General features: G+C 35.1%; 5 protein-coding genes across 8 annotated transcripts; 2 read left to right on the forward strand and 3 right to left on the reverse strand.

Moving 5' to 3' along the window:
• Positions 1-5: 5 nt before the first annotated feature.
• Positions 6-4,191, reverse strand: LOC125218790 (GPI-anchored adhesin-like protein, putative (DUF936)). Its single transcript, XM_048120557.2, has 4 exons — positions 2,799-4,191; positions 2,227-2,526; positions 1,976-2,067; positions 6-1,167 (listed from the first exon to the last, which is right to left on the reverse strand). The coding sequence occupies exons 1-4, from the start codon at positions 3,753-3,755 to the stop codon at positions 297-299; spliced, it is 2,220 nt and encodes a 739-aa protein (XP_047976514.1). The 5' UTR covers positions 3,756-4,191; the 3' UTR covers positions 6-296.
• Positions 4,192-10,433: 6,242 nt separating this feature from the next.
• LOC125185586 (large ribosomal subunit protein eL38z/eL38y-like) lies at positions 10,434-11,935 on the forward strand. The gene is made up of 3 exons (XM_048082147.1): positions 10,434-10,478; positions 11,247-11,430; positions 11,764-11,935. Exons 1-3 carry the CDS (start codon positions 10,476-10,478, stop codon positions 11,784-11,786), a joined length of 210 nt encoding a protein of 69 aa, XP_047938104.1. The 5' UTR covers positions 10,434-10,475; the 3' UTR covers positions 11,787-11,935.
• A 23-nt stretch (positions 11,936-11,958) lies between these two features.
• Positions 11,959-15,345, reverse strand: LOC125185585 (uncharacterized). 2 transcript variants are annotated; one of them, XM_048082146.2, is made up of 10 exons: positions 15,205-15,345; positions 14,585-14,697; positions 14,398-14,498; positions 13,911-14,107; positions 13,550-13,831; positions 13,403-13,461; positions 13,279-13,315; positions 13,066-13,137; positions 12,836-12,986; positions 11,959-12,736 (listed from the first exon to the last, which is right to left on the reverse strand). In XM_048082146.2, exons 2-10 carry the CDS (start codon positions 14,685-14,687, stop codon positions 12,197-12,199), a joined length of 1,542 nt encoding a protein of 513 aa, XP_047938103.2. In that variant the 5' UTR covers positions 14,688-14,697; positions 15,205-15,345; the 3' UTR covers positions 11,959-12,196. The 2 variants fall into 2 exon arrangements, with proteins under 2 accessions (XP_047938103.2, XP_047938102.2); XM_048082145.2 differs by lacking the exon at positions 15,205-15,345 and having other exon boundaries at positions 14,585-14,904.
• A 7,377-nt stretch (positions 15,346-22,722) lies between these two features.
• Positions 22,723-26,179, reverse strand: LOC125185201 (mediator of RNA polymerase II transcription subunit 7a-like). Of its 3 annotated transcripts, none has more exons than XM_048081700.2 (6): positions 26,020-26,179; positions 25,859-25,925; positions 25,021-25,187; positions 24,850-24,923; positions 24,197-24,284; positions 22,723-23,985 (listed from the first exon to the last, which is right to left on the reverse strand). In XM_048081700.2, the coding sequence occupies exons 1-5, from the start codon at positions 26,152-26,154 to the stop codon at positions 24,224-24,226; spliced, it is 504 nt and encodes a 167-aa protein (XP_047937657.2). In that variant the 5' UTR covers positions 26,155-26,179; the 3' UTR covers positions 22,723-23,985; positions 24,197-24,223. The 3 variants fall into 3 exon arrangements, with proteins under 3 accessions (XP_047937657.2, XP_047937656.2, XP_047937655.2); XM_048081699.2 differs by having other exon boundaries at positions 22,723-24,012; XM_048081698.2 differs by lacking the exon at positions 22,723-23,985 and having other exon boundaries at positions 24,029-24,284.
• On the forward strand, positions 22,911-24,200 carry LOC125185198 (putative peroxidase 26). The gene is made up of 2 exons (XM_048081694.2): positions 22,911-23,171; positions 23,243-24,200. Exons 1-2 carry the CDS (start codon positions 22,911-22,913, stop codon positions 24,035-24,037), a joined length of 1,056 nt encoding a protein of 351 aa, XP_047937651.1. The 3' UTR covers positions 24,038-24,200.
• Positions 26,180-26,221: the final 42 nt, after the last annotated feature.

A 26,221-nucleotide genomic window follows, 5' to 3' on the forward strand; every position in this document is an offset into this window, starting at 1 on the left:
GTATGTATACACACCCAAATTCCAAATTGCAATTCACTGTAAAAGAAGACTGTTCAGAAACAATTCCTTAGAAGAAAAAATAAAAGGAAAGCCCCTCTCACCCCTAAAGTAAAAAGAGAGAACAAAAAAAAGAGAATGGTAAAGCCTTGAATATTCATCAATGGCTGCTTCACTTCCACTTGCCTTTCTCAATCTGTAATCCATTGCTAAAAATTATATACATCAAATATATGATATGTGTCATCTTCTTTAACACCTTGGCAGTATATGAGGAGAGAGGAATTACACATTTGAGATCACCTTCTTCCCTTTGCTTCTTTTGTTGGAGAGCCCTGTGTGCTACCACCACCACCCAGTGCCGCAGCTGCAGACTCTACATGAGTGAGGAGATACTCATATATCTTTTTTCGTATCCGATCGATCGTCTCTGTGGGTATGGGAGGCGGTTGTTCTTCCTCCTTACTTGCTCCTATTTCATCCAGCCAGTCATTCACACTCTTGAGCTGACTCAGCATTCCAGCTATCTGACCGTTATCTGACAGAGACGACGTGTCCACATCAGCATCCAAGAATCTCTCCACGAATCCCAAGAACCAATCCTGCGACTCCAGCCGCAACTTTTCAGAGAGCTCTGCAGCCTCATCAAGGCCATCTCCTTTAGCCCACTCTATCGGAGGGGAGCTTCTCGTGCTATGGCCGACAGCCGCCCCGTCGTTCGGCTTGCGCAGTGTCCCGACTGAAACATTCTTGGAATTTGCCGTCTGCCGGGGTTTTGAAAGTGCCTTAGGAGCTGCTGCTGCTGTGTTCTTGGGAGAGTTTTCAAGGACTATTATGGGTTGGTTGCCCGTGCTCGTCTTTGAAACTGGAGAGGGAGTTGATGATGCAGCTGGGCTGAGGGTGCCTGATTTGCTGTACAATGCGAAGGAAGCCAAATTGGTGGCTAATGCAGCATTAACCCAAGAAGCAGCTTGTTTACACCCTTCTGAGGTCACCTTCAATGCCTCTTCTGACGGACTTTCTTCGTTATCTGAATCACGAGAGAGAGTTTTCGATAAAGAATCTGCAAGAAGGTGCGCTTTGCTCAACCGTGCATGGAGATGTAAGAACTGCTCAACCGCAGGCTGTGGGTTATCTTCTTTTGCAGTTAAACTCAACTCAGAATATGTGCTGCGAATCAAAATACAAACGATGAGTAAGCTTTTATTACACTATCTCAACACTCTCCATGATTGCGAAAAACGGTGGCTGCATATAATAATCTGTATATCTCGATGAGTCTTTTTCGGTCTATTGTAGAAAAAACAAATTGCAGGGTTCAAGTTAAGTCTCATAGATCACACTGTAAAATATGAAGCGTGCTTTAGGCACCTGGAGATCGATTACTGAAACATAAAAGTCGCATATGTGGGTTCAACAAGACCTAATCCCGGAGGAACTAAATAATTTACTATTAGTCTATAATCTGCTTAACGAAACAATTGAGCAGCATAATGATGCACAATTAGTCTCTGCTTACCTTTTCATGCTTCTAAGTCCTTAAACTTTCCTAAAACTCTACCTAGTAAATAAAACCACATAATTTAACACTCAAGTTTCTAAAAATATCTGTCGAGCAGTCACAGGAAATCTCCAGATTTCTCAAGAACGTTCCGTTTGTCCGGGGAGAAAAAAATACAGCTATAAACTTGTACTCAGTTATAGATCCCAGCTTAAGGGGCGTGTAGACGTGTAGTAATAGAAAGTTATTTGCATTTAAAACCGACAATGTTGCCAGATTTAGGATCAAAGTTCATAACGCCACTTCCTAAATCTAAATAATAGCCTTCGATACTTAAGACTGAAAAGGCAAGGTATAAAATTTCCTAAATGCACAAGACCATAACAAAGTCGAATTCCATACTTGACACGCAATATATGTTGTCTCAAAATCCATAGTTTGATGGAGAAGTTGGCTTTTCTTTTATAGAAGAAATACCTTAAGCATCGAAGCAAAGTCTCAGCAATTGAAGCCTCTTGCATTGCTTCTACAGCAGCCGTCTGTGCTGAATCCCTGTGCTTCAATACTTCCTGTTATAATGGTCAGAGAGTTTTACAATCAGAAATCAAACAAGTATAAACTCAAAAAGAAGTTCATCAAATTGCAAGTGAATTAGCCGATAAGGACAATATTACATCTCATGCATTCTCTCATGTGTTAAAAAATATTGAAGCGAAAAAATACGACACCTTCCCGAGCTTTGCAAGAGAAGATGGCAGTGAGGCCCACGAGACATTTGCGTCTGTCAGTCGCCTATTACTAACAGAAACCTTCACCAAATTTCCTGGAAATCCATTACTAGAAACTTCTCCAGATGACTTCTTTCCCACAGAAGTTCGTGTAGATGCCTTGACAATATCGGGTGCATCCCCATTGGCGGGAGCCTTCTTGACAGATGCATTAACTTTGCTTTCATCTCTGGTAGATTTTGAAGGCTTCCTATCTTCTTCTTTAGATGGCAATCTCTCGCTCACTGATTTTCTCGGTGCCTACACAGTGAAGAATAAATTGCAGGTCAATGCATATGAATGAATGAATATACTTATCTGAATAATTAGGAGAGACAATAACTATCCATTAATGACAAAGATTGCATCAACCAAATGAAACCTAACAATATAGCACAGTAGCAATCCATCATTTACTGTCAATAATTCTCTTTTATTCTTACTTTGACACTACAACTGATCTATGGATGTCGACGCCTGCACATAATAAAGAAAAGCTGCTTTAAGGATACGAAGAAGAAAGAAAGACTCACAGAGTTACTTCTTCCATCTGGCTTAATCTCCTGTCTGTGAACTTTCAATCTGGGGCTTTCCCGGTTCTTGGCATCCATATTCCCTTCCCAGCTCTTCCTCAACGCTTTCGGCCCCAATTCAAGCCCTTGAACAATATTCTTCATCAAGTTCCCACTCGAGATCTTCTTCCCAGCCGAACTCCCCCCACGAACAGGGCTAGGCTTCTCCTTTGACCCCGACACACCACTTGCCTTCTCCAACCTCTCCAACCCCTTGATCTTCGCCTGATTCCTAACGCCAGTCGAGAACTTCTCAAAAGAAGTAGGCAGCGAGTAACAGCTAGTCGGAGACGAGGGTATCGACCTAGACCCCGACGACTTCATCCTCCCACCAGCAGCAGAGTAGTCCTTCTTCACATCCACAGACAAAGACAGCTTCGACAGCTGGGACTTGGATCGAGTCAATCCCGGAGCCTTCCTATCCTCCTTCAAACCACCCGAATGATTCGATTTCCCATCCCTCACCCCCACATTGCCCCCCAACTTAGACCCTGATCTACTTTTACTAGCAGGGGATGATGGATTCCCATTATTGTTCAAGAACCCTAAAGAGTGAGTGGCAACTATATCCTCAGGGGTTCCCACACACGGGTGGCGGCCCGGGACCGGCCTCACGCCCCTCAAGATGGGCACGGGGGAGGCGGCCTCGAGCCTCTCGACGTGGACAAACTGCCCCAATTGAATCTTATCACTGAGAATCAGATCATCATGCTCATCAGGCAAAGACACGTAGGTAGCGTGGGAGGAGTCGGATACCTTGAGGTAAAACCCTTGATTCGGGAAGAGCTCGCCGGCGGCCAGCGCCGGCACGATGCTCACCACCTGCAGCAGCGACGAGCGGTGCTCTCCGGCGACCTTCACGTCCGTGTTCATGTGCTGCAGCAGCTTCAGCAAAACCCCCGGGACTAAAGCTGCCATTTCTTCTCACCACTGCTTCTTCAATCCCCAATTGCATTTATGGCGCTTCCAAATTTCACACGGATCAGCCAAAATCTGCGGTGATCCTCAAAATTAGGTATCCTAATTTTATTAAAAAAAAACAAATTGGTGATTTCTACTGAGAAGGTGTGATTTTGAGGAGAGCCCGGATTTGAGAAATTGATTAATTGAGAAAATGTGATGGGTACAGCTGAACAAGAGACGAAAGAAAAAGTACACGAGTTTGTGTGTGTATTTAATGCTCAGCAAAATCCAGATAGGTAAAAAAAGGTGGCTTTTTTTTACAGGAATATTGCTTCAGCAGTAGGGAAGATGAATTGCAGAGAGAGAAATAGAAAAAAGGGGGAAAACAGAGTGTTAATCTAATTGTATGTATAATGTGTGTATAATATTGATGACAGAGTAAGGGAAGAGTGAAAGTGCAATCTATGATTGAAGAAGACACCTTTTTTTTTTGTTTCAATTAGGGTATCTGACACACAACTCACTGCGTGTTGTGTGTGTATGAATATAATTTAATTTGTTTACATGTACAAATGAAATGAAATGAAATTATAGAGTATGATTTTGATAGGGACACATCTGACTTGAGCTTTGGATCAATTCTTGGGGTTATGTTTTTCATGTAATTAATTAGTGATTTTGTGACGTGAAATTGAGTTTGGTTCGTGTGTCGTTGTCACCCATATCAAATTTGATATACTCCTATATAATACACACATATTGTTATTATATTAGTATGTGTGTACATAATAGTATTTGACTAGGTGTGTGATTGTGTGAATTGACTGATTCTGGTTTTTATATATGTGAGGCGAGGCATGATTTTAGGCAATTGTTTATCATACAACAAAAATTGTTACTCACAATTTATTAAAAAGGACTTTGAATTATTATTATTATTTTAAAATTGAGTGGATTGTGCCATTTATCTATATGTATTATGTGTGAACGGCTCTTATCCTACTTGGTGATAATTTTCAATAAAATACTTACCAAACTTGGATAAAGAGAGATAAAAATTTTCTAACCACTCTTATCCCGCATTTATTTTCCTAGTTATTATCCCATCTAATAAATCCTACCTTGGATAAAACATGGCATTTATCAGAGGTTTCCAATCATTTTTCAATCTTATAGTATTACAAAAGTTTAAAGTTAATTTTAATAAAATACTAGATTTGGATAAAAACGTAACTTTCGTACACACACAAGAGTTTTATGACTTTATCTATAAATGGATAACAAAGGAGTAAAATAATCTTTAGTTATCACTAGTGGTGACGATTTGATGTTATTAATATTTTTTATTTGAGATGGAAATTAAAATAATATGGTTTTGATATTATACTTTCTATTTTAGCAAATCAGTTTCGATTTTAAGTTATTGAGAGTTTATTTATAAATTATTTTATATTCATTCAATACATCAAAATTCGGTAATAGTTCGCGGTTATTCCTTTTTAAGGAATCTCACTTTTGTTGTTGTTAATGAAATGGCAATTTGGAGTTTGAATTTTCTTTGGACCTACAATACATCTGTGATTTGACGTTGCTTCATTCATAGGCCATAGGCCCATAGCCAAGTAATTCAACGTAATAATATGAGAACTCATTATTCAAAAATATAATTTGTTATAGTAGTATAGTAGTACTAGAGAAAATTGAATTAGGGATATGAGAATATTACTATGTCAAAATACAATCTCTAATAGTTATTTAAATGGAGAATAAAATGTGTAGACTTGTTTCATTGCATTTGTTGGAGAATTCGAGATCAAGGTTAGGACACCTCACTTAGGAAAAATAAAAATAAAATAAAAAAATTGAAACGATACTACATTAATTAATTACTACTATAAGACTGGTTTGTCCATTTGTGGCGTGACAGTTGCATAAAATGGTGCATGTGCATGGAGATGCCATTGTCGGTTGCATATAATTTATAATGTGCATATAGATATCTTTACAATTTATTTTATTTGATAAAAAATATATATCTCGACATCTCCTAACTGGACTTTATTTTTATGTTGCCAGTGTGTAATTATTTATTTTTATATTTCTGTGAGAGAATTATGTACTTACATTCCTCAAGTAGCTAGTGGACTTTTACTATTATCATTTACATGAATTAAATCGATAGTAGTAATATTCTACTATTAATAAAATATACTTCAATAACTATGTTAATTTTTACAAAAATACACGTTACATATTTGTATTGTGAAAAACATGTGGCTTGTGGGTTTCGTGACCACATCAATCAAGTACCACTAATTTATAGTATATCTACAATTTTCACACCAAAAAAGTATTCTTGATTTAAGTGAGCCAAACAAAATGAGAGGACAAGGAGAAATCGAATGTTGTCACTTATAGATTTGCAATCAAACTCTCATTCTATAGGATTTATATTCAATTAATTGGTTATCATTAATTTATTGATAATTGAACCGAATAAGATTCATTATTGGTTAATATAATTGAAATTACTATTTTGATTCAATTCTTGTTAGTGTTTAAGGAAAATTTATAAGCCAAATAAAATGAGAGGGCAAGGGCCAAGGAGTAATCCAATTCAATTACAAAATTTGTAATGTCAAATTCTCATTCAATTAGGATGAGTATTTAATTTGTACTCCACATCATTACTTACAAGCAACAATTTATGAGGTTATTGTAACTCAATTATTGTTAATAATTTATGGTAAAAAAGTTGATGGTATATTGATATGGACAATTGGACATCCTGCAGGCCCCTATTAATAAATGCTTACACCAAACCAAATAAGATTAGTTTAACTTTGTCGTTATTAAATGCAATAATAATAACAATAATAATCAAAATTAGTATACAGAGTTGAATTAGAATACAACCAGTTCCAAATCTGACTACAGATGTGGCATTCGTTTTGTTAAATTAAATGACAGATTAAAAAAAAAAAAAAAAAAAAGTAAGATTATTGTATCCACAACACAACAGATAGTTTTTGGGAGTGCCAAACCGCTCGAAGGGATGCGGTCTGTGGTACCTCCCGTTGTAGGGGAGAGGTCTGGGGTGGGACCGAATCTAGTGCCAGGAGAGGGGCGTGAGACCAATTAGATCGAAGACAGGTCCAACACCGAGAGGAATGCACGTCGGCGAGAGTAAAAATTTAATCTAATTTTCAATCAAATTTTCAATTCCATAAATATAACCACATTTTTAACTAATTTTTTTTAAAAAAATGATCACAACGATGGTGATTTCCTCTCGGTCCAAATGAGCAACAACAATTCGATGATTTTAATAACTGTATTTTTTATGAATTTTAACGGAGTTATTATTATATATAGTGTTATTTATTTTAATTTTACAAATTGGATGATAATTAAAACGGAAAATTAAGTTGTGATATAAGTGGAGGTATAAGGATGTAAAAAGTAAAAACTATGCTCGGGTGCAATATTTAGAAAAAATGATGACGTGACATGAAAATTTAACTATAAGCTAAGGTATGAAATGGATTATGAAAGATCTTAAAAATTACTGACATATACCATAGGTGAATTTTTTATTTCCCAATATCAAAAGTGATTTAAGACAATTAATAAAAAAAAGCATTTAAACAATTTTAAACAATATCCCTAGCTAAGAAGTCGTTTGATTGGCTTTAATTAGAGGTTAGTTAGATTAGGTTATATGCGCCTTCTTTTTAAATAAAGCATTCACCTAATTAATTATAGTTTTTAATTATATCACTATGTCATTATACAAAGTCAGGGCCCAATTAATTTAACGTTTTTTATAATTGAAATATTGATGCTTCCTTGTACACTAAGCTAACTCTAGAAACATGCTTATGCTTATATCTACTACTATTTCCTCCGTCCTCCATAATTTGTCACCATTTTACTCGACACGAATTTTAAGAAATATAGTAGAAAGTGGATTGAAAAAGTTAGTGGCATGTGGGTCCTACATTTATATATTAATTTTCTAATAAAATATTAGTAGGAATGAGTTAGTGGAATATGAGGTCTACTACTAAAAATGGTAAAAGTGAAAGGTGACAAATTTTTAGAAACGGACAGAAATGGAAATAAGTGACAAATTTTTAGGGACAGAGGAGTATTATTTTTTTTAGTGTATTTTAACTAGGGCCCCATTAATTTAATTTGCATCAATATGCTTCAAAATTATAAAACTTTTAGCATCAATAATGAGAAAATTGATTCAATGATTGATATGATTACAAATTTACAATGTAATAGAGGGGACATGCAATAAGTTGATTAAAAATTTGATTAAGTCAAGTTTTGGATCATCCAGCATCATTGGTAGGTATAATAGAGCTGACTTAATGAAAATAAATAAGCTACATATCACCTAAGTGATAAATTAACAAAAATTGTATATACAAAGTTGGACATTTTAGGAATTTTACATTTACAATAAATGAATCATAATTAATTACAACAATGTAGTACGTGATTACCCTTCTATGAGCATTTAGGAAAAATTAAGTTTTCCATAATCGGCGTTTTCACATTTAGGAAATAATTTACTACTACATCTTTGCAAATTGCAATCAATTACGTACATAATATACTTTAGTTGTACAATTTATTCTTCCATTAACAATAATGAGGATATTTCTTCCTTCAACTTAATTTTTTAGTTTTACCATCAAATGAAATAATTATTTTATTAATAAACATTTTTTATAATTTGTAGTTATAAAATGGCTACATGCAAATATACTTAATTCTTAGTATTATCATCAAACGAAATAATCATAGTCATTCACATCCAATTAAATTATACTCCAATTAAATAGTTTTTAAAATTTGTAAATTATCTCCTATATGAATACATTCTTAATTAATAAGTGTTACAAATAACAATAGTATTTCGCATCCAATTAATTTTTTAGTACTACTAAGTAATTCTTAATTAAAATTCTAAACATAAAAATACTACATGCATATATACTTAATTTCTTAATTAGTGCTATCATCAAACGATATAATCATAGTCATTCATATTCAATATTTTATAATTAAATAATTTTTAAAATTTATAAATTATACTCCTAAAAAATGACTATATGAATATATTCTTAATTAACAAGTGTTACTATCAAAAGAAATAACAATAGTTTTTGCATCCAATTACTTTTTTACTATTTCTTAAAATTCTAACTTATAATTTCTTAATTAGTGCTATCATCAAAAGAAATACTTATAGCCATTTGCATCTAATTATTCTTACATGATTTTTAAATTTCTTATTATAAAAAATGACTATATCAATATATATCTAAAATAATGACTATATGCATGTATACTTAATTACTATAAGTGTTATCATCAAACAAAATAATCATAGTCACTCATAATCAGTGACTATTTTATTATTAAATCATTCTTAAAATTCTAAGCTATAAAAATAACAATATGGACATATGCTTAACTTTTTAGGTCATGTTTAGTTGCCAAATATCTATCAGAGAAAGTAATAAGACTAATATTTTGCATTCAAATATTTTCTTATTAAATATTTCGTAATGCTTTGCCATCCAATAAAATAACAATACTTTTGCATTCAGTTTTTTTTTTTTATTATTATATAATGTTTAATGCTTTAGGAAAAATGTTATCAACCAATTTGTTAGTGTAACCTCAATTTATGCGATCTCTCCAAATAAGTGGCACTTTTATTTTAAAGTGATCATCCATATTTAATATTTTCATACTCTATTTCCATATATATTAATGTAATTTGATATAGATTGACCTTTACAAATATAGCAAAAGGGCAATTAAGTAAAGAAATAATAATTAACAAGAAAACCGGTTTAAATAAAGACCGGTTAAAATTAATTTGAGGGTATTTTATATGTACAATTTTTGTTAATTTATCTTTACCCATCACCTAATTTGTTGCTTAAGCACATTGTTAATTGGACAGAGACAATCACTATACATTAAGCTAGTTTTAATTAATTTATTGGGCATAGGTTAAGGACCATTGAATATGTTACTCTAGCGGAGAATGTCAACCTCAATCTGTTAAAGAACTTCTAGCTAGCTTTAAATATTAATTAAGGAATAAATTAGTGTCATTTATCACAACTTTTTATTGGACATGTACTGAAAAGGAAAAAATCAATGTAACAATAAGTTTATGAATTAATTACACATAATTTATTGCTTGAACACATTGTTAACAGGATATTGTCTCTCAATATGCATGAAGACAATTTCAATTGATTTATTGGGGTATAGTTTAGTTAAGGACTAGTAGAGTTTTATTATGAAAATAGACATTTTTACACAAAATTGACAGATTATGATTTTTAACATGTAAGGAAAAAAAAAGTTGTGATAGTATACTTATATTTCTTCGGGTGACAGTACCCATTACAAATTTTATCATTCCAATCTCAATTAATAATATTTTAACTATTTTTTTCTCTTAATTTTTTTACATTAAAATTAATGTCCTCTTTAAACAATAAAAGATGGTGGATTACTAATTTATTCGATCCAACATTACTAATTGCTATGGGCCTTTAAAAAATTATTATGGGCCGAGTCCGAGAGTTTAGGCCCATTAGGGCTTGAGATCTGAATTGGCCTACATATAAATGCAAGAAGAGAGCCATTTCAATCGGAGTTTATCGACGGAATTGCACAATTCAATTTGCTAAAATGGTGAGCTGTTTCTGAACTTTTTAATCATTTTGAATCGTTAATTAGCTAATTTGTTCATAGATATATTTGTTGCTATTGCTACTAATCAAGCTAGAGCTGTATCATGTATGTAGATTAATGGTTTAGTTTTTGCTTTGTTCCTTTGTTCTAGTTCATGAGAAAATAAATCCTGATAATTTCCTTTGTGTTTATTGTATGAATTGCGTTGGCTGTATGCGTTTTACGCTTATTTTTATAATTTCCTTGTAATTATCGATCTGATTCTGGTATGATTTTTTACTCAATTACACATTTGTTAATCACTATTTTTTCAAAATATGCTGTGTTATGAAACAAATCAAAATTCATCAGTTTCAGTGTTTTAGGCTTCATTCAGCATTTGTATTTTCCACTCATATTTGTTTCTTATTGATCGAAGATAAGATGATTTTCTGTTTCATCAGTTTCTATTACATCAATTTCTGTTTTTTAGGCTTTCTAATCCTGGCTACAATACTTTATAGTTTTCCTCGGATGCTTTGAAGCTTTTTATTTCTATTGCATTGTATCTCAACGCACTTTTAGCGATTATTTCGATAAAATTGTATACTGTAGGCTACAATACAATGCACTTTTAGCGATTATTTCGGTAAAATTGTATACTGTAAGCTACAATAGCACTGTGTTATTGCTACTGTTAGGAGTGAAGTGTTATGTTTGATGGCTGATTAGGTTTCTGCAGCAAACTTTTGTTCTAACTCTCGCCGTGTTCTGTTATGTAATTTGCAGCCGAAGCAGATTCATGAGATAAAGGACTTCCTTCTGACAGCTAGAAGGCCTGACGCAACGTCTGTGAGGATCAAGAAGAGCAAAGATGTGGTTAAGTTCAAGGTCAGGTGCTCGAAGTACCTGTACACCCTCTGCGTGTTTGATCTTCAGAAGGCTGACAAACTGAAGCAGTCCCTTCCACCTGGTATGTTTTTAAACTTCGTTTATATGAATGATTTATATTCGTTGCATCTATACTCTCTAGTAGAGAATTTGATTTTCTAGTGGAAGTATGTGACTATTATCAGTACGATATACGACTACATTCTATGCTTCTTTAAGAAACTTGATTCATTATCAATGCACATTGGCTGTGTACCGTCTTTTTCATTCACAGGAACAGTTAGTGAAATATAGAAATTTCGTGATATATATACTTGGAAGTGATAAAAACTTCAACCTTTTATGTTGATCATCCTATTTTTTCATTTAATTATTCACATACTAAAAAAATGAACTTTCTTCATTGTGTTTCCAGGTTTGAGTGTTCAAGATCTGTGAGCATGCCACCCTGAAGAATTTTCGTTGTTTATTTTTCTCTAGAGAAATTGAATGAAAGATTTATTTAAATGGAATTTTGGACATCTTCTGTAGTAAATCAGATTTTGGAATTTTGGTGATATTTATTCTCCCTTGCCTCTTTTGTTGAAGCTCTGTCTTGCTGCATTCAGTATTTTACATAAAGAGTTGATTTTTATATTCTGAAGTGTTTCTGTAGTGCTGCTATGTTGCTTGGCAAAAATATTTTTTTGGCCTAAGCATTTGTAATACAAAAGGGAGCCAGGGGTTTACCCCCGTTGGCTCTATATCGTATTGGTATAATTCTACAGCGTGTGTTGTATTGGATCACCTAAACTAGGCCGATTCTCTGTATAATATGTGTCTACCTGTACAAAAACCGATACCGTCTACTATATTCTGTCTCTGGTCTGAGCTGCTTCAGATTCCAGCACATCAGGTGTGATAAAAACCGAGTCTGGTTTCACAGAAGCACTGAAAGAATGTTGTGTCCGTCGATGTTGTGCTCCGACAACCGAAATGAGGACTAACGCAACCATGGTTAACGAGAGGAAGAGCAGCGAAGCCCACACCATTTTAGCATGCCTCTTGAGAGGCCCACACTCTTTTCCGAGTATCTCAGCGAAGGCATCCTCCACAGTTTGGCACTCGACTAGTGCTTCCATGCTGGGGTAGACGTCTAGAAGCTTCTGTATCGAGGAGGTGTAGGCTTGAATGGTGTTGTACTCGGCTGCAGGGACCAGGATCCCTCCGTTGCACACCTGCCCCTCCGAGTCGGGACACACCAGCATCCGCAGCACCCGAGGGATTTCGCCTATTTGGATGGATCCAGAGGGACAGCTCCACGGCTGGTATTCGTGCAGAGGTGGCGGAGAAAAAGGGTTGCAGATCTGCATGATGTTTCCAAATGATGTCGATATGTTGTTGTTCACCTGCATTTTCGTTGCTTTCAGTTATAATCTTGTATGTCGAAAGGTTATAATCTTTTTGTTGAAAGGCATGCCAATGTTGATAGATCCCTTGTACCATACCTCGTTCACCAAGTCGTAGATTCCTGCGCTCACATCGTCCAAGACCGATTTTGCAGAGAGCAGCTCGTCACAGGGTAGGATGGAGCTCAGGCTGTTGTTGTATGGATCCTTCTGGAAGCTTTCGAGCGCGGTACACGTGTCTTCGGAGAAGCTGGAAAACAAGACATGTTGGATCAGAATCAAGCGTGTGTTTTCCTAGTTTAGTTCAGTTAAGGAATCCAGGAACCTACTTTTCTAGGAAGAAATAGATTCCAAAGAACAACCAGCTTAGGACAGTCAATATCCAGCATATTGCAATAATCCTGCAAATGCCAAGTTAGTGTATGAGAAAAAACAGTAATACTATGTTTCATAAAGAAATTGGACGAAAGTTTGACGAAAAGTTTTTAAGTTTTTACAGTTGAGTTACCCAAAGGAAAAAGATGAGTGAAAAAAGTAATTACATTTGAACAATCTTCTGAAATTTCAGGATGCCTAATGCTGCATAACAAAGAAAACTCAATTAGTTTATATTTATTGTGAATGAAATTAACGTAGATCTATAGTGTATTAGACTATTAGTGTTACCTAGAAGAGAAATCACAGCAACCAAAGTCAATGAAATTGTTACCGTTGTTATTATATAACTGCAAATATCAGCAAAAATTAGTCATTCCTCTGCATTTTATTATAGACATAAGATATGGATATGGATATGGAGAGAAGAAGACATACACAATCTTGAGGCCCTTTTCGATGAGGCGCCGGTTCTTGGAGGCTTGTCTAGCGATATCATCGGCCTGGACATCGAGCCTCTGGGACGTTGAGGTGAGGAAGCGCGTCGTCTCAGAATCCGCATTGACGGATTCTAAGGTTACGCTCATCTCCCTCATGGCCCCGGTCGTGTTGTAGATTGTGTCCGAGGCGTCGTCCGCTGTGTCGATTATGATGTCTATCACAGTCTTCGCCCTCGAATGGAACTTGGCATTCCCTCCAAGAACTAGTCCAATCCCCAGTCTGAAATAAATAAACATAAAATTTTTTAAAGGCTGAATCATGATGGACTCGAACCCGAGAATAGCAAGAGTTTACTTACATGGCAAGAAGGGTAAAAACAATTGATAAGAGGATAGGTAGGACATAGCAATTTTTGTGACAAAGTGCTCTCTTTTTCTTGAGTTTTCTCCCTTTGAAACAACAGCTTCTTACAAGAAGAAATCCTCCATATGCAACACCGCATAGAAGCCACACAACTGCAATGCTGTATCCATATATGCCTGTGAATGCGGTCGACTGCACGCAAAAAAACCAAGGGTCTGTTTGGTAGCATAGAATTAAAGACGTGGATTTGAAATTAGACCGGAGTCTTCAATTCCAAATTCACTATTCTACAATCTGAATACCATAACTACGGTAAATATTTGAAATTCGGAATAGTTGTAAAATTAGACATCTCTCGAACTCTCACACACACTGCACACAATGCAATCAACACATTATAAAAAATACAAACATATATTCAAGTCAATGTCAAATTCTTTGACGTACGAAACAAAAGATTTGAAATTGAATTAGATGCTTACGCTCCAGTAGTTTTTGTCCGTTATATCGTAGCCTCCTCTGTATTTCTTGAAACCATCCAAAGGGTCTACTCTCCCCGTATCATCCAAGTAACTACTCGAATCTGATCAAATTTAACACTATGTTTAATGATCAAATTTAACTACAGATTTATAAACATAACATCAATTTTTTTTTTTGATGAATTACCTGATTGTGAGGTGCTTGACAAGATTAGGAAAGCCATGTTAATAGTGATGATGAATAGGATTTTGGCTGTGGATTGGCCGCCGCCGCCGCCGAAAGAGGCCATTTTCTTGAACCTTAATGAAGTTGGGATTATGAGAAATAATTAGTACCTAATCTAAAACTTGAGATTAGATCACTTCCTCCACCAACATGCACCTTGTTTAATTAATTAAGCACAATCTATAACAAGCTATAAGGGATTGTGATATTTTTCTAATCATCTAGAGGAGTAGCTAAGGGAAAAATGGGAGTGGGGGAAATATATGTGGTTTTGAAGTGTGAAAGAAATGGTGGGAAAAGAATGCAATTTGGCAAAAAAGATTCAATCTTTATCTTGAAAAAGATAGTGGGGGAGAGAGGCTTATAGCTTTTCAAAAATAGGTGGGCAAGTAAAGTATATTTATTTTGGTCATGCATCCACCAACATAAAGCACAGAAACAAGATGAAGATTCATGGAAAAACAACTTCAAGAAAAGCTAAAAATCCCAACTTTATGCTTCTAGTTCTTGATGCTTAGACGTCGGGTGTAGGTCGATCTTAAACGTCGTCGTTTACGGTTCATGCACAAGAAAATACTTACTGTGTAAAGCAAAACCCTTTTCCTTCTTTTTCTCTTTTAGATGTTGTGATGCATCAAGGTTTGGATTGCCTTGGAGTAATGAACAAAAAAATGTGAAATAATGTAAATGGTATAATTTGTAGTGTTTTTTTGTGAAATGAATTGAATATCAATTTTGGTTCTCTTAGTTTAATTGCACTATGTATATATATATATATATATATATATATATATATGTTGAAATCAAAGATGGGGTGATGGGATGCTACTTTTTATCTAGAGGGTTTAGTTTTGTCAAATGCTATTATTTCAAGTCAAACGACCAATCCCATGCGAATTGGACTTTTTTTCCACAAACAAATGCTGGGTGTTAAATGATTTCAGACAAAAAATTGTGAAAAATCAAAGAAAATTAATTTGCGAGAAAAAATAAGATAGTTAAATTGCATCTTTTTAGATTTTTAAAATAGAAATCATTTCAAAATTGTGTATTTACATATAAATAACTTTATAATTTAGGTAGATATTTGGCGGCTAAATTAAATTTTTCGCGCTAGGAAAAGATGTGGAGAGTTGAAAACTATTTAATTAATAAGCATGAAATTAAAAGGTGGGAAATTTTAGTTTGACTTGTCTTAATTGTGTTATGTAGTATAAGGGTGTCATATTAATTGTTACCTACTAATTTTAGGCATATCATTAATTGTTTCATTTGGGATAGCCAAAGTTTAAAGAATAGTGAGACACATTTGGAAGAAGTGAATATATATGAGACTCATTTAGTAAATATAATAAAAGTTATACATGAGCTATAGTATATATGTAATGATGAATATTTTAAAACGACAAAATAAAATATTTAATGATAAATAAAGAAAGTATTTATTAATGGAAATATGAAACTAATTAAATTACTCGTAATTAATAGATAATGCAATATGTGGAGTAGTAACCTTATTTAAACAAAACTATATACTTCCATCTTAATTTTATTATTACAAATGGTTATGGGGCCTTATCTTTTGTTATTGTGGAAAATTCCTCAATTATAAAGTTTTTTTCTTTATGCATGAGTGAATATAAATTTGTAGTCGCTATTTATTATGCGCTTTCCTTACTGAGGAATGAGAGAGATGCCATACCACTAAATTTCTTACAAAATTAATTATGTTGTAGAAATAAAATAAAGTAAAGGACTATATTAAGTCTTTGACCCCAAAATTCACGCATATTTGTAGGGCAGAAAAAAAGAGAGATAAATTAACGATTTTACGTGTAGTGTTTGACGGTCCATTTTTGCTGTGTAGAAGTCTGTTTCTCACAAATTTCCGACAAAAATCTGTATATGCGTATATAATTATAAGATAGTACGGATCATTTAAATTTTGAAATTTGATTAAATTTTATATTTAAAAATTAAATATTAAAGTAATTTTTTTAAAACGATGTTATTTCTTTAAAATAAAAAAAAAGATTATTTCATAATTTAAATAACCATTAAGCCTATAATTATGTATGTCATATTTTAGATAGAACAAACATTTGATTATTAGTCCATGTATATTCATTATCTCCACAAAATAGCCCAGTCATAGGTTGTACTGTACTATAATAAAAACATAGATTATGACTAATTTTTGTAGATCTGATGAAATATATGATTATGAATTTATAATTACTACTACAAGCATGCTAATTAAAGTAAATTTATTTTTTTTCAATATTTTGTTTCAGACAAAGACAATATGTGCGCCGCACCATCCTCAACCTCTGCAACCGATTGCTTGCCCCAACATCCCATCGATTCGCCTCCCAGCCACCTCCTCTTTCAAGCTCATTGTACACGCGCACACGGGATAAACTATAAAATTAAAGCCCCGTGCTCTATCATTTTGAACCCAGCCACATGACATAAAGGAGTTGAAAAAATAGAGAAAGTACATATGTATGGATCTCTCCATGGATCTACAAAACAACACCCCACATGTCTACCAAAATATTAGTAGCAACTTTTGGATTATTACGAGATAAATTGGTAGAAATTAGAGGAATTGAGGGAAAATTTATTGCAAACCAACTCCTACAATATAGATTATAGACACAAAAAGAAGTCATTTACTTTAATTTAATTTAGGATGAGGTAAAGTGCAATGAATGAGATTCCACTTTCCAACCGAATTCCCAAAATTAGTCAAGTCAGAGATGGATGAAAATTGAAAACAGATTCGGGTCAATTTTATAGCCTCAAAAAGATAAAACCCCCAAATATTATTTAATCATGAGTAGTAGTATAGGTCCAAAAAATACGTGTGAAAAGCGCTTTCCTAAAAAGATTACGAAATTGATTGCGTCAATTAAAATATTGACGTTTTCACCTACGCGAAAACGCGAGAGCTGATTCATTTTTGTCGACCACTATTTTTCAAAGTATTGAAAATATGTGAAAACTAACGAATTATTGTGTCGAGTAAATTTGTATTTTGCAGAATGGTGATTATTCTTTTTCTCCCGGTTTCAGTTTTATTATTAATTTTTTGTTCTTGTTTGAGGTTTCAATTTTATTAATTATTTTTAGATGTTTTATCAGTCCAAAACTAAGCATTACTCCTATTTTACTTTGGACTAAATTGTAAATTCAGGTCGATTCCGATTTTTTCAAAAACTGAATAATATACTAAGTTTGCAATTTTTGCAATTATCATATCCGTCTCATTTCTGGCAAAATATGCGGATAATGTGACAAACATTTTTAAACACTAGGAAATATTATGACTATGCTAGGAATATTAAATCTCTTTCTTATTCGTATGATTATGCATGTTTTATGTGATGAGTGATATGCTTAAAAACAATTATTACATCATCACGTACTCCGCTAAAAATATGACAGGTGAAATAGCTACGAAAATTGAAAACTTTGTGATGTGCATGATAATTTTTCCTTTAATTTGGACAAATATACATAAATTACACATTGCATCACGATTATTAATATGATTAGTATTATAAGTTACAGAAACTCTATTAATTTCTGGAAACTACATTTAATTTTGTAGGAGATTATCTTTGCAGCCAAATTAGGCTTTTTAGGTGGGGTCATAATTAAAGAATTTGAGCATCGATTTTCTTTTTCATAGAAATTGAAGCCGTAATAAAAGACATTTAACTAGTGGTCTGAATCAAATTTGAAAAGTAAATTGTAAATTATCAAACTGGTGGATTATTCAATATCGAATAATATCACGCTTACTAGCCAATCACAAATTTGTGTGGGAAAAATTGTTTCTAAAAACCAATAATTAAACCATCTATCGTGAATCGTTTACTAACCAACAATTTTAAATACAATTATCATTATGTGGGTGCGTGAAAGAGATATTGACGTATAGGAATAAGAAAGAAGCATTGGGCCTGAACTAGAATTGGGCTAATTAGATTAGGCCTTTAATTATTTTTGATATGGAAGCCCAATTCCCATTTATATTCTAAATAGCCCATTTAGAAATAGGAAGTCAAAGGACCACATTTCTTTATTTATTGTTTTCCCAATTTTCGAGGTTTCCTTGTGTTTTATGGTTGTTATATTAAGTGGATCCTCTTTTAAAATGGTAAAAATTATCCCGTATAATTTGGGTCACTTTGACCGGACACGGGTTTTAAGAATTGTAATGAAAAGTGGGTTGAAAAAGTTAGTTGAATGTGAGTCCTACCTTTATATATTAGTTTTATAATAAAATGTGAGTATGAATGAGTTAGTGGAATATGGGGTCCACTACAAAAAATGGTAAAAGTGAAATGGGATAAATTATTTGGGACGGACCGAAATGGAAAACTGAGACGAATTATCTGGGACGGAGGGAGTAAACAAACATTAGAGCATCCGCAGCGGTGCATTTTTTGCCGTCTGTCCGTCCGTGCCAGCGGCAAGGACGACCTCGTCCGCCGCTGCAAGCTGTCCGTCCATGCCGCTGAGCATCCTTACGTGGCATCTTCTTATTGGCCAACGGCATAGCCGTTGGCAAATTCGAATTTTCTTTTAAAAAAAAAAAAAAAATTCATAAATAATTCAAAATTATACCAAATTTTTTTTTATTTTTTTTTGGATTCCAAAAATATAGAGCCGTTTATGGACGTTTTTTTTTTTATTTTTGTGATTTTTTTAAATCCCAAAATCATCTATAAATACACACATTCATCATCCACTTTTCACATCAAATTATCTCTCATTCATACTTTTTCATACTAAATCATCTACATCTTCCTCTCTCACCCAAACTCTCTCTAAAAAATTCAAAAATAGATTTCACCAATCTCATTGCGGAAGCGGAGCGCGAAGAACAAGAATATTATGAACAATATCGTGCCGCCTATGAAGCCTATGTCGCCGCCAATACCCCCGCCCCTCCTCCTCAACCAACTAGAGCAAAACGTCGCTACATCCCTCGTGATCGAGAGAGAGCCCATGAAAGGCTCGTTGCCGACTATTTTTCCGACCAATCGCGGTATCCAGAAGATTACTTTCGGCGCCGTTTTCGCATGTTAAAACAGTTGTTTATGCGTATTGTCAACACATTGTCCACCCGCGTTGAATACTTTCAAGAAGGTGCAGACGCAACCGGTCGGCAAAGTCTCACGGCGTTGCAAAAGTGTACTTGTGCCATCCGACAACTTGCTACTGGGCAAACGGCTGACCTCTTCGACGAGTATTTGCATGTCGGTGAGTCAACTGGAATCCTATGCCTCAAGAATTTTTGCGATGGCGTTCGTTCTGCTTTCGGCGAGGAATTCCTTCGGGCACCCACCACCGACGATTGTCAACGGTTGCTTCGTTTTCACGAAACAGTCCATGGTTTTCCCGGTATGCTAGACAGTATTGACTGCATGCATTGGAAGTGGAAGAATTGCCCGACTGCTTGGAGGGGGCAACACTTAAGCGGCCACAAAGGTGGCGGCCCAACGCTTATCCTTGAAGCGGTTGCCGACTACCGCCTATGGATTTGGCATGCATGCATATTTCGGTGTTGCCGGATCCAACAACGACTTGAACGTGTTATATTCTTCACCACTCTTCGATGATGTTTTGAATGGTGTAGCACCAGCGATCGACTTCACCGTCAATGAAAATGCATACCACATGGGTTACTATCTCGCCGATGGTATATACCCAAGGTGGTCGACTTTCGTGAAGTCGTTCAGCAATCCACAAGAGCAAAGACGGATTCTTTTTGCGCAGCGTCAAGAGTCTGTTGGGAAAGACGTCGAAAGAGCTTTTGGTGTCCTTCAAGGCCGATTCAACATTGTGAAGTCCCCTTCTCGGCTTTGGTACGTTAAGAATATCGCTGACATCATGTACACGTGTATTATCTTGCACAACATGATTATAGCTGACGAATGACCGATGACGGCTAACTTTTACGACGAGGATGAAGCCGGAAGCTCAACCGCGAGGTCTCCCCCACGCCGAGGTGTGCATACGACGGTGAACGAGAGGATCGAAAGAAGACACACAATGCACGACACAAGAGCCCACACTGAGTTACAAAAAGATCTAATCAATCACATTTGGACGAAATTCGGCAACGAGTAGTGCGTCTTTTTAATTTTATTGATTTTGATTATGTAATTTTTAATTTTTAGGATTTTAATTGTGTAATTTTTAATTTTTAGGATTTTAATTATGTAATTTTTAATTATTTTGTAATTTGTAATAGTATTTCGGGTATTTTTAATGCATTTTAATATTGTGGAAATATTTTTATTTAAATTGAATAATAGAATGGTGAGACCCTTGAGCTTGTCCTTAGCTAAGAGCACGGATGTGGGTGTTGTGCTTTTAGCTAAGGACAAGGAGTAAAAGTGGATCCGGACCCACTTCCATGCTCTTAACTAAGAGCACGGATGGAGATGCTCTTATGGACTTGTTGATCGGTAAACATACATGCTTAATAGTACTAATTGAATTGTAATATATAGTTTGTAAATTCTAGATTAATTATTTGGAATTTGGAAAGAGACCCAATGCATAGTTTGTAAAGTCATCATGCATATGCAAAAACATGATAAATATGACATGAGAAATTTATTTTTCTATGGTCGGCTATCACAGCTGTACAATACTCGTTTACCCATTCCACGCACTTTGTATTTTACTTGAAGACACATTAATCACCTTTTCTAAGCAATTCCAATTTTCATTTATTTGAATATTAATTTGCATGATATATAGAGACTATAGAAAAAACTACAACTTGCTGCGAAGCTTGTGGCTGGGTTTTAGGAGTACATTTTTTTATAAACTTCAAAAAACCCCAATTCAATTTTGATAAGAAATTACAATCTGATAAGTCATCATAAAGAAAAAATAAAGAACTTTTAAGAAAAGGAGAAAAAATAATTATATACAAAAAATTATAAGAATGATACTAATCTTGTTGATAAACAGAATTTAAATCTTATGTGTGTCGATTCTTTTAATTTATTGAAAAGCAGCTGGTATAAAGTTTTCAGTAGTTGACAAAAATCATAATTTCAAGACTCGATAAAAACACCACATGTTGCTTAGCCATAAGAAAGATGAGAACAACTTGGTTGTCAAAGATTTTTAAGAGTTGACATAGACTAAATTTAAGTCTTGCAACACACTACATTAGATGGTTGGAAATGTCTCAAATTGACATGAAATCTACTCACTTTCTTCTAGCAAACGGGTGACAAATTTTTGTATAATTGGTACCTAAGTAATGACTTAATAACGTCTATTTTAATTTTTACATATATGTGCTAAACAATACTTCATTTAATTCTGAATAAGTAGTACTATTCAATAATACAAAGCATATGAAGAGTATGTAGAGATAAAGTTTCTTTTAATGTGATACAAAACACTCAGACTAAAGAGATAGCAAATTAGAAATAGTAAACAATTAAGAATATAAATAGCAACAAAAAAAATAGTAAAGCAAGCGTTATATATCTAAACCCATTAGAGAAACAATAAAACAAAAGCATACGAGTAACACAGGTCAGAATGTTATCTATCAGTCCTCATCCAATAATAAATTCAAAACAATTACTGGTTGTTGCCTACTATAAAAAGTGGGTCACACACGTAGTGGTTGTCGTCTATCAAAACATAAAGGCGGTCTTAGAACTAGATAAAGATAAGCATAACATCAGAAACAAAATCAAAGCCCTAGACACATCACTAAGTAGTTTTCCCTAAATGATAAATAAACTCCTCATATTCCATTAATCATTTCACTCGTATTTTATTATTTCATAAAAGTGAAACTCGCATTTCGTAAAACTCATGCCGTGAATAAAGTAAGACTCCTATTGTTCAACAAAGCGAGTAGTATTAGTATATCAAAGAAATTACACTAGGAGTATTAAATTATGCATGGTAACGTAAACATGTCACCATCCAAAATACTACTAAGAAAGTTGCATTAAATTATTCTTGGCATGCAGGCAACGTAAACTCAGTACATTGAAAAAATAAAACTACTAATAAAAAATCATCTAATTGAACAAGCTAAGTAATGAAGCAAACATTTGAAGCATATATTAATACTATTATTTACAGCTTGGCATTCCGATGTGTTCCCACGCCCAATGCTTCACTATATATTCACACTCATTATTTCATTGTTTTCAACACAATACCAATAACTAAGCTTCCTATTTTTGTAATTCGAGATTGATAGTTTTCATTTCTGAAACATAAAATGAGGAGAGAAGGCGGGTTCGATTTGGTAGCGATATCGTTGGTGGTAGCGCTCGGGCTGAGCTTGTACGCAGGGCAGATGCAGGCAGCGATTACTCTGACACCAGGGTCGAAGCTGCTGAAGCGGCATTTCTACAAGAAGCTCAACACGTGCGCGAATGTGGAGCCGTTCGTGAGGCATCAAGTTACGTTGTGGTGGAATCGAGAGAAGAGCATTACCGCCAAGCTGCTTAAACTACTCTATGCCGACTGCATGGTTAATGTGAGTTTTCGTGTTTTAGCAGGTCTCATGTTTCATTAACTCATTTTCCTCATATTTTATTGTAAAAACAGGGGTGCGATGCATCGATTCTATTGGATGGTTCAAAGACGGAGAAAAAATCTAACAAGAACTCAGGACTGGATGGGTTCGTGCTGATTGACAAGATCAAGAAGGTTCTAGAAATACGATGCCCCCGAGCTGTTTCTTGTTCGGACATCCTCCACCTTGCTGCTCGAGACGCTGTTTACTTGTCGGGAGGACCTTCGTATCCAGTGTACTTAGGCAGAAGAGACGGAAAGGAATCTAAAGCGTCATGGGTGGATCTCCCCTCCCCAGCCATCTCCATCGAACAAGGAATCGCCTACTTCAAATCGAAGGGGCTAGACGATATGGACTATGCTACTCTTCTAGGAGCGCACACCATGGGAAAGACACACTGTGCTAACCTCAATGATCGTCTCTACAACTTCAAAAACACGGGAAAACCTGACCCCTCCATGGCCAAGTCCGAACTGGAGAAGCTGCGAAAGCAATGCCCCAAAACCCTCAAGAAAGGCCAGAGAGACCCAACGGTGTTCTTGACAGACAGAAACGGAGAGCAGTACAAGTTCAGCAACAACTACTACAGCAACGTGGTGTCGAACAAGGCAGTTTTGAAGGTGGATCAAGACCTGCTCCAGAGCTACAACACCACACAGCTGGCGCTTGAATACGCTGGCATGTTGGGGCACTTCAAGCAGCAGTTTGCGCTGTCAATCAGCAGGTTGGGAGGCCTTAATCTGCTCACCGGGAAGCAAGGGGAGATTCGACTCAACTGCCGTTTCACCAACAAGAACAACCCCTATATCAATCATCACTTCAAATAAATTCTTCAATAAATCTCTTCTAATTTTTTCGTTTTTTTTTCATTTTTACTATGATGGAAGGAGATGGAATGCGTTCAAGTGTTTTTTAACTAGTGTATCGTTACACTAGTTTATTTGTGCACGGATGCACTAAATAAAGTTTATAAGCTTTCAGCATACTTCATCATTAAGCCTATGAGTTGATCTTCATTGTCCATCGAGAGTTCCAAGCGCCTCTGTGAGAAGCCTTTGTGCTTCTTCTCTTCTCCTGTCACCAGATATACAAACGTGAATGATATATAGTGAAAGCATATAACAACTTAACGAGAATGCAATGCAAGAACGAAACGTGGATAAGAATCCGTGGTACTAGACATGCTACAGATTCTAATGTTATGATATTTGACTACACATGCACCGAGCATCATGCCTCATTTGCAGATTCTGCCAACCACCCATTGAAATTTACAGCATCAATCTCAAAAAACTTAAAGCTCTTGTCTACTCCCATTACGAAATATATTTGAATAATTTATACTATTTGTCATCTTGAATCATATTTCAATAAAAATCTAATTTCTACAAAAGAAGAGTATAATGTCCTTGACTCGGAATCAATTATAGCGCTGTCAATAACAGAGAAAATTGTAATTTGTAACGAGCAAAAACCTTATCTGTGCAAGGTTAGAAACATTTTACAATGATCTTATCTTCAGATTGTTAACTATACATGGTTAGTGAAAAGTGGAAACTGAAATCTAAAGTATAAGTCTCATTCACAATACAACAGATACATTCCAAGTCAACTGCAGATCTTGGCAAAGGTGACATACCTTTTAATGTCTTCCACAGCCTGTTTACGCCGCTGTATCTGGAGTTCTAGAATATGTATCAATGTTGCTCTAGCCTGAGAAAATAACGGGACAATGTCAATAAAGCAGAAGCCAAAGCCTAAATTTGTTTTTTATTCAACAACTAAATCAATGCAGCCTAAGCTACTTTACCTGGTGTGGACGCAGAGAATTCAGAAGGTGATATACATTCTTGAAAATTAAAGAGATGTCTTCTACTCTCCTAGCGTACTGCGATGGGCGCTCTACAAGAACATCAGCAAGCTCCAAAATATTCAACTGCAGTTCTCTGTTAAGAGACCTGAGCTCTTTCTTGAAATCTAATTTTTAACAAAACAAACTAGGTTAAAAAAGCTAAATTCTACAATCAGTATCATTTCCAGATAACATCTAGATTGCATGTAATTTGAAAAACGTACTAAGTATATACAATCAATCTTAATTTCCAGGATTTTCTTTTCTCCATGCCCAACCTCAATCTCTGTGATGTTCACAGTGAATTCCATGGTCGATGTGATTATTTTCCCCTGAGAAAGTAGTCCTATGGGAACTAACTAAGAAGATCCAAGGACAGCACAGCTTTCAGGCCCGGCTTGGATGCATAGATGTCATAGACTAAGGTTCTTGCGAGTACCATATTCGATTAATGTATGGGATTTCCACCTATTTAAAATGGACATTCAAATCTAGGTTACAGAAATACTGATTATTAAAAGCCATAGTATTCATTATCCAAAATTTGAATCTTTTTGGAGCCTAAGACATATCTATAACTCACTGACACCCAGACACATAGGATTCTGACCATTTTATACACATCCAGAGAGATGCAAAGCATTGGAACTACACTATCATTCATTCTCATAAGCAACCTAAGCTATAAAAACAACAGAGTAATTAACAATTTAAGCTTACACATTAACTCCATTAAAATTTGAAATCAACTTTAGTGTTTTCTGCAGTGTGAAAAGTACAAATTGAAGGCACATACCAATATCCCCTTTAGGGTACAATTGACGAACACCCTGTTCTTCTAGACCGGGAAGGACATCATCCGTCTACAGAATCGTTGAAAGAAAAAGTTAGGGGAACATTGTATCAATGGTAATTCAACTAGGTCTAGGAAGATTATTGTTGGAAATTGAGGGATACCGTGTAGCTGGCGCCGTAGAGGAAGTAAGGGCCTTGAATAGGTGGCGGCGGCGCGGGGCAGGAATCGGGGTCGTCGGAGTAATTTTTGTAGAGCCGGTAATACGGCGGTGGCGGTGGATAAGTCGCCGTCGCCATCGATAAAACTGAGAGGTTAAGTTTTCTACAGAAATAATGCGAAAAAATAAGTTACTCCCTAAAATAA

The sequence above is a fragment of the Salvia hispanica genome, chromosome 1 (genome assembly GCF_029641045.1).
Source record: "Salvia hispanica isolate PSC_SH4W2 chromosome 1, Shi_PSC_v1, whole genome shotgun sequence".
NCBI lineage: Eukaryota > Viridiplantae > Streptophyta > Magnoliopsida > Lamiales > Lamiaceae > Salvia > Salvia hispanica.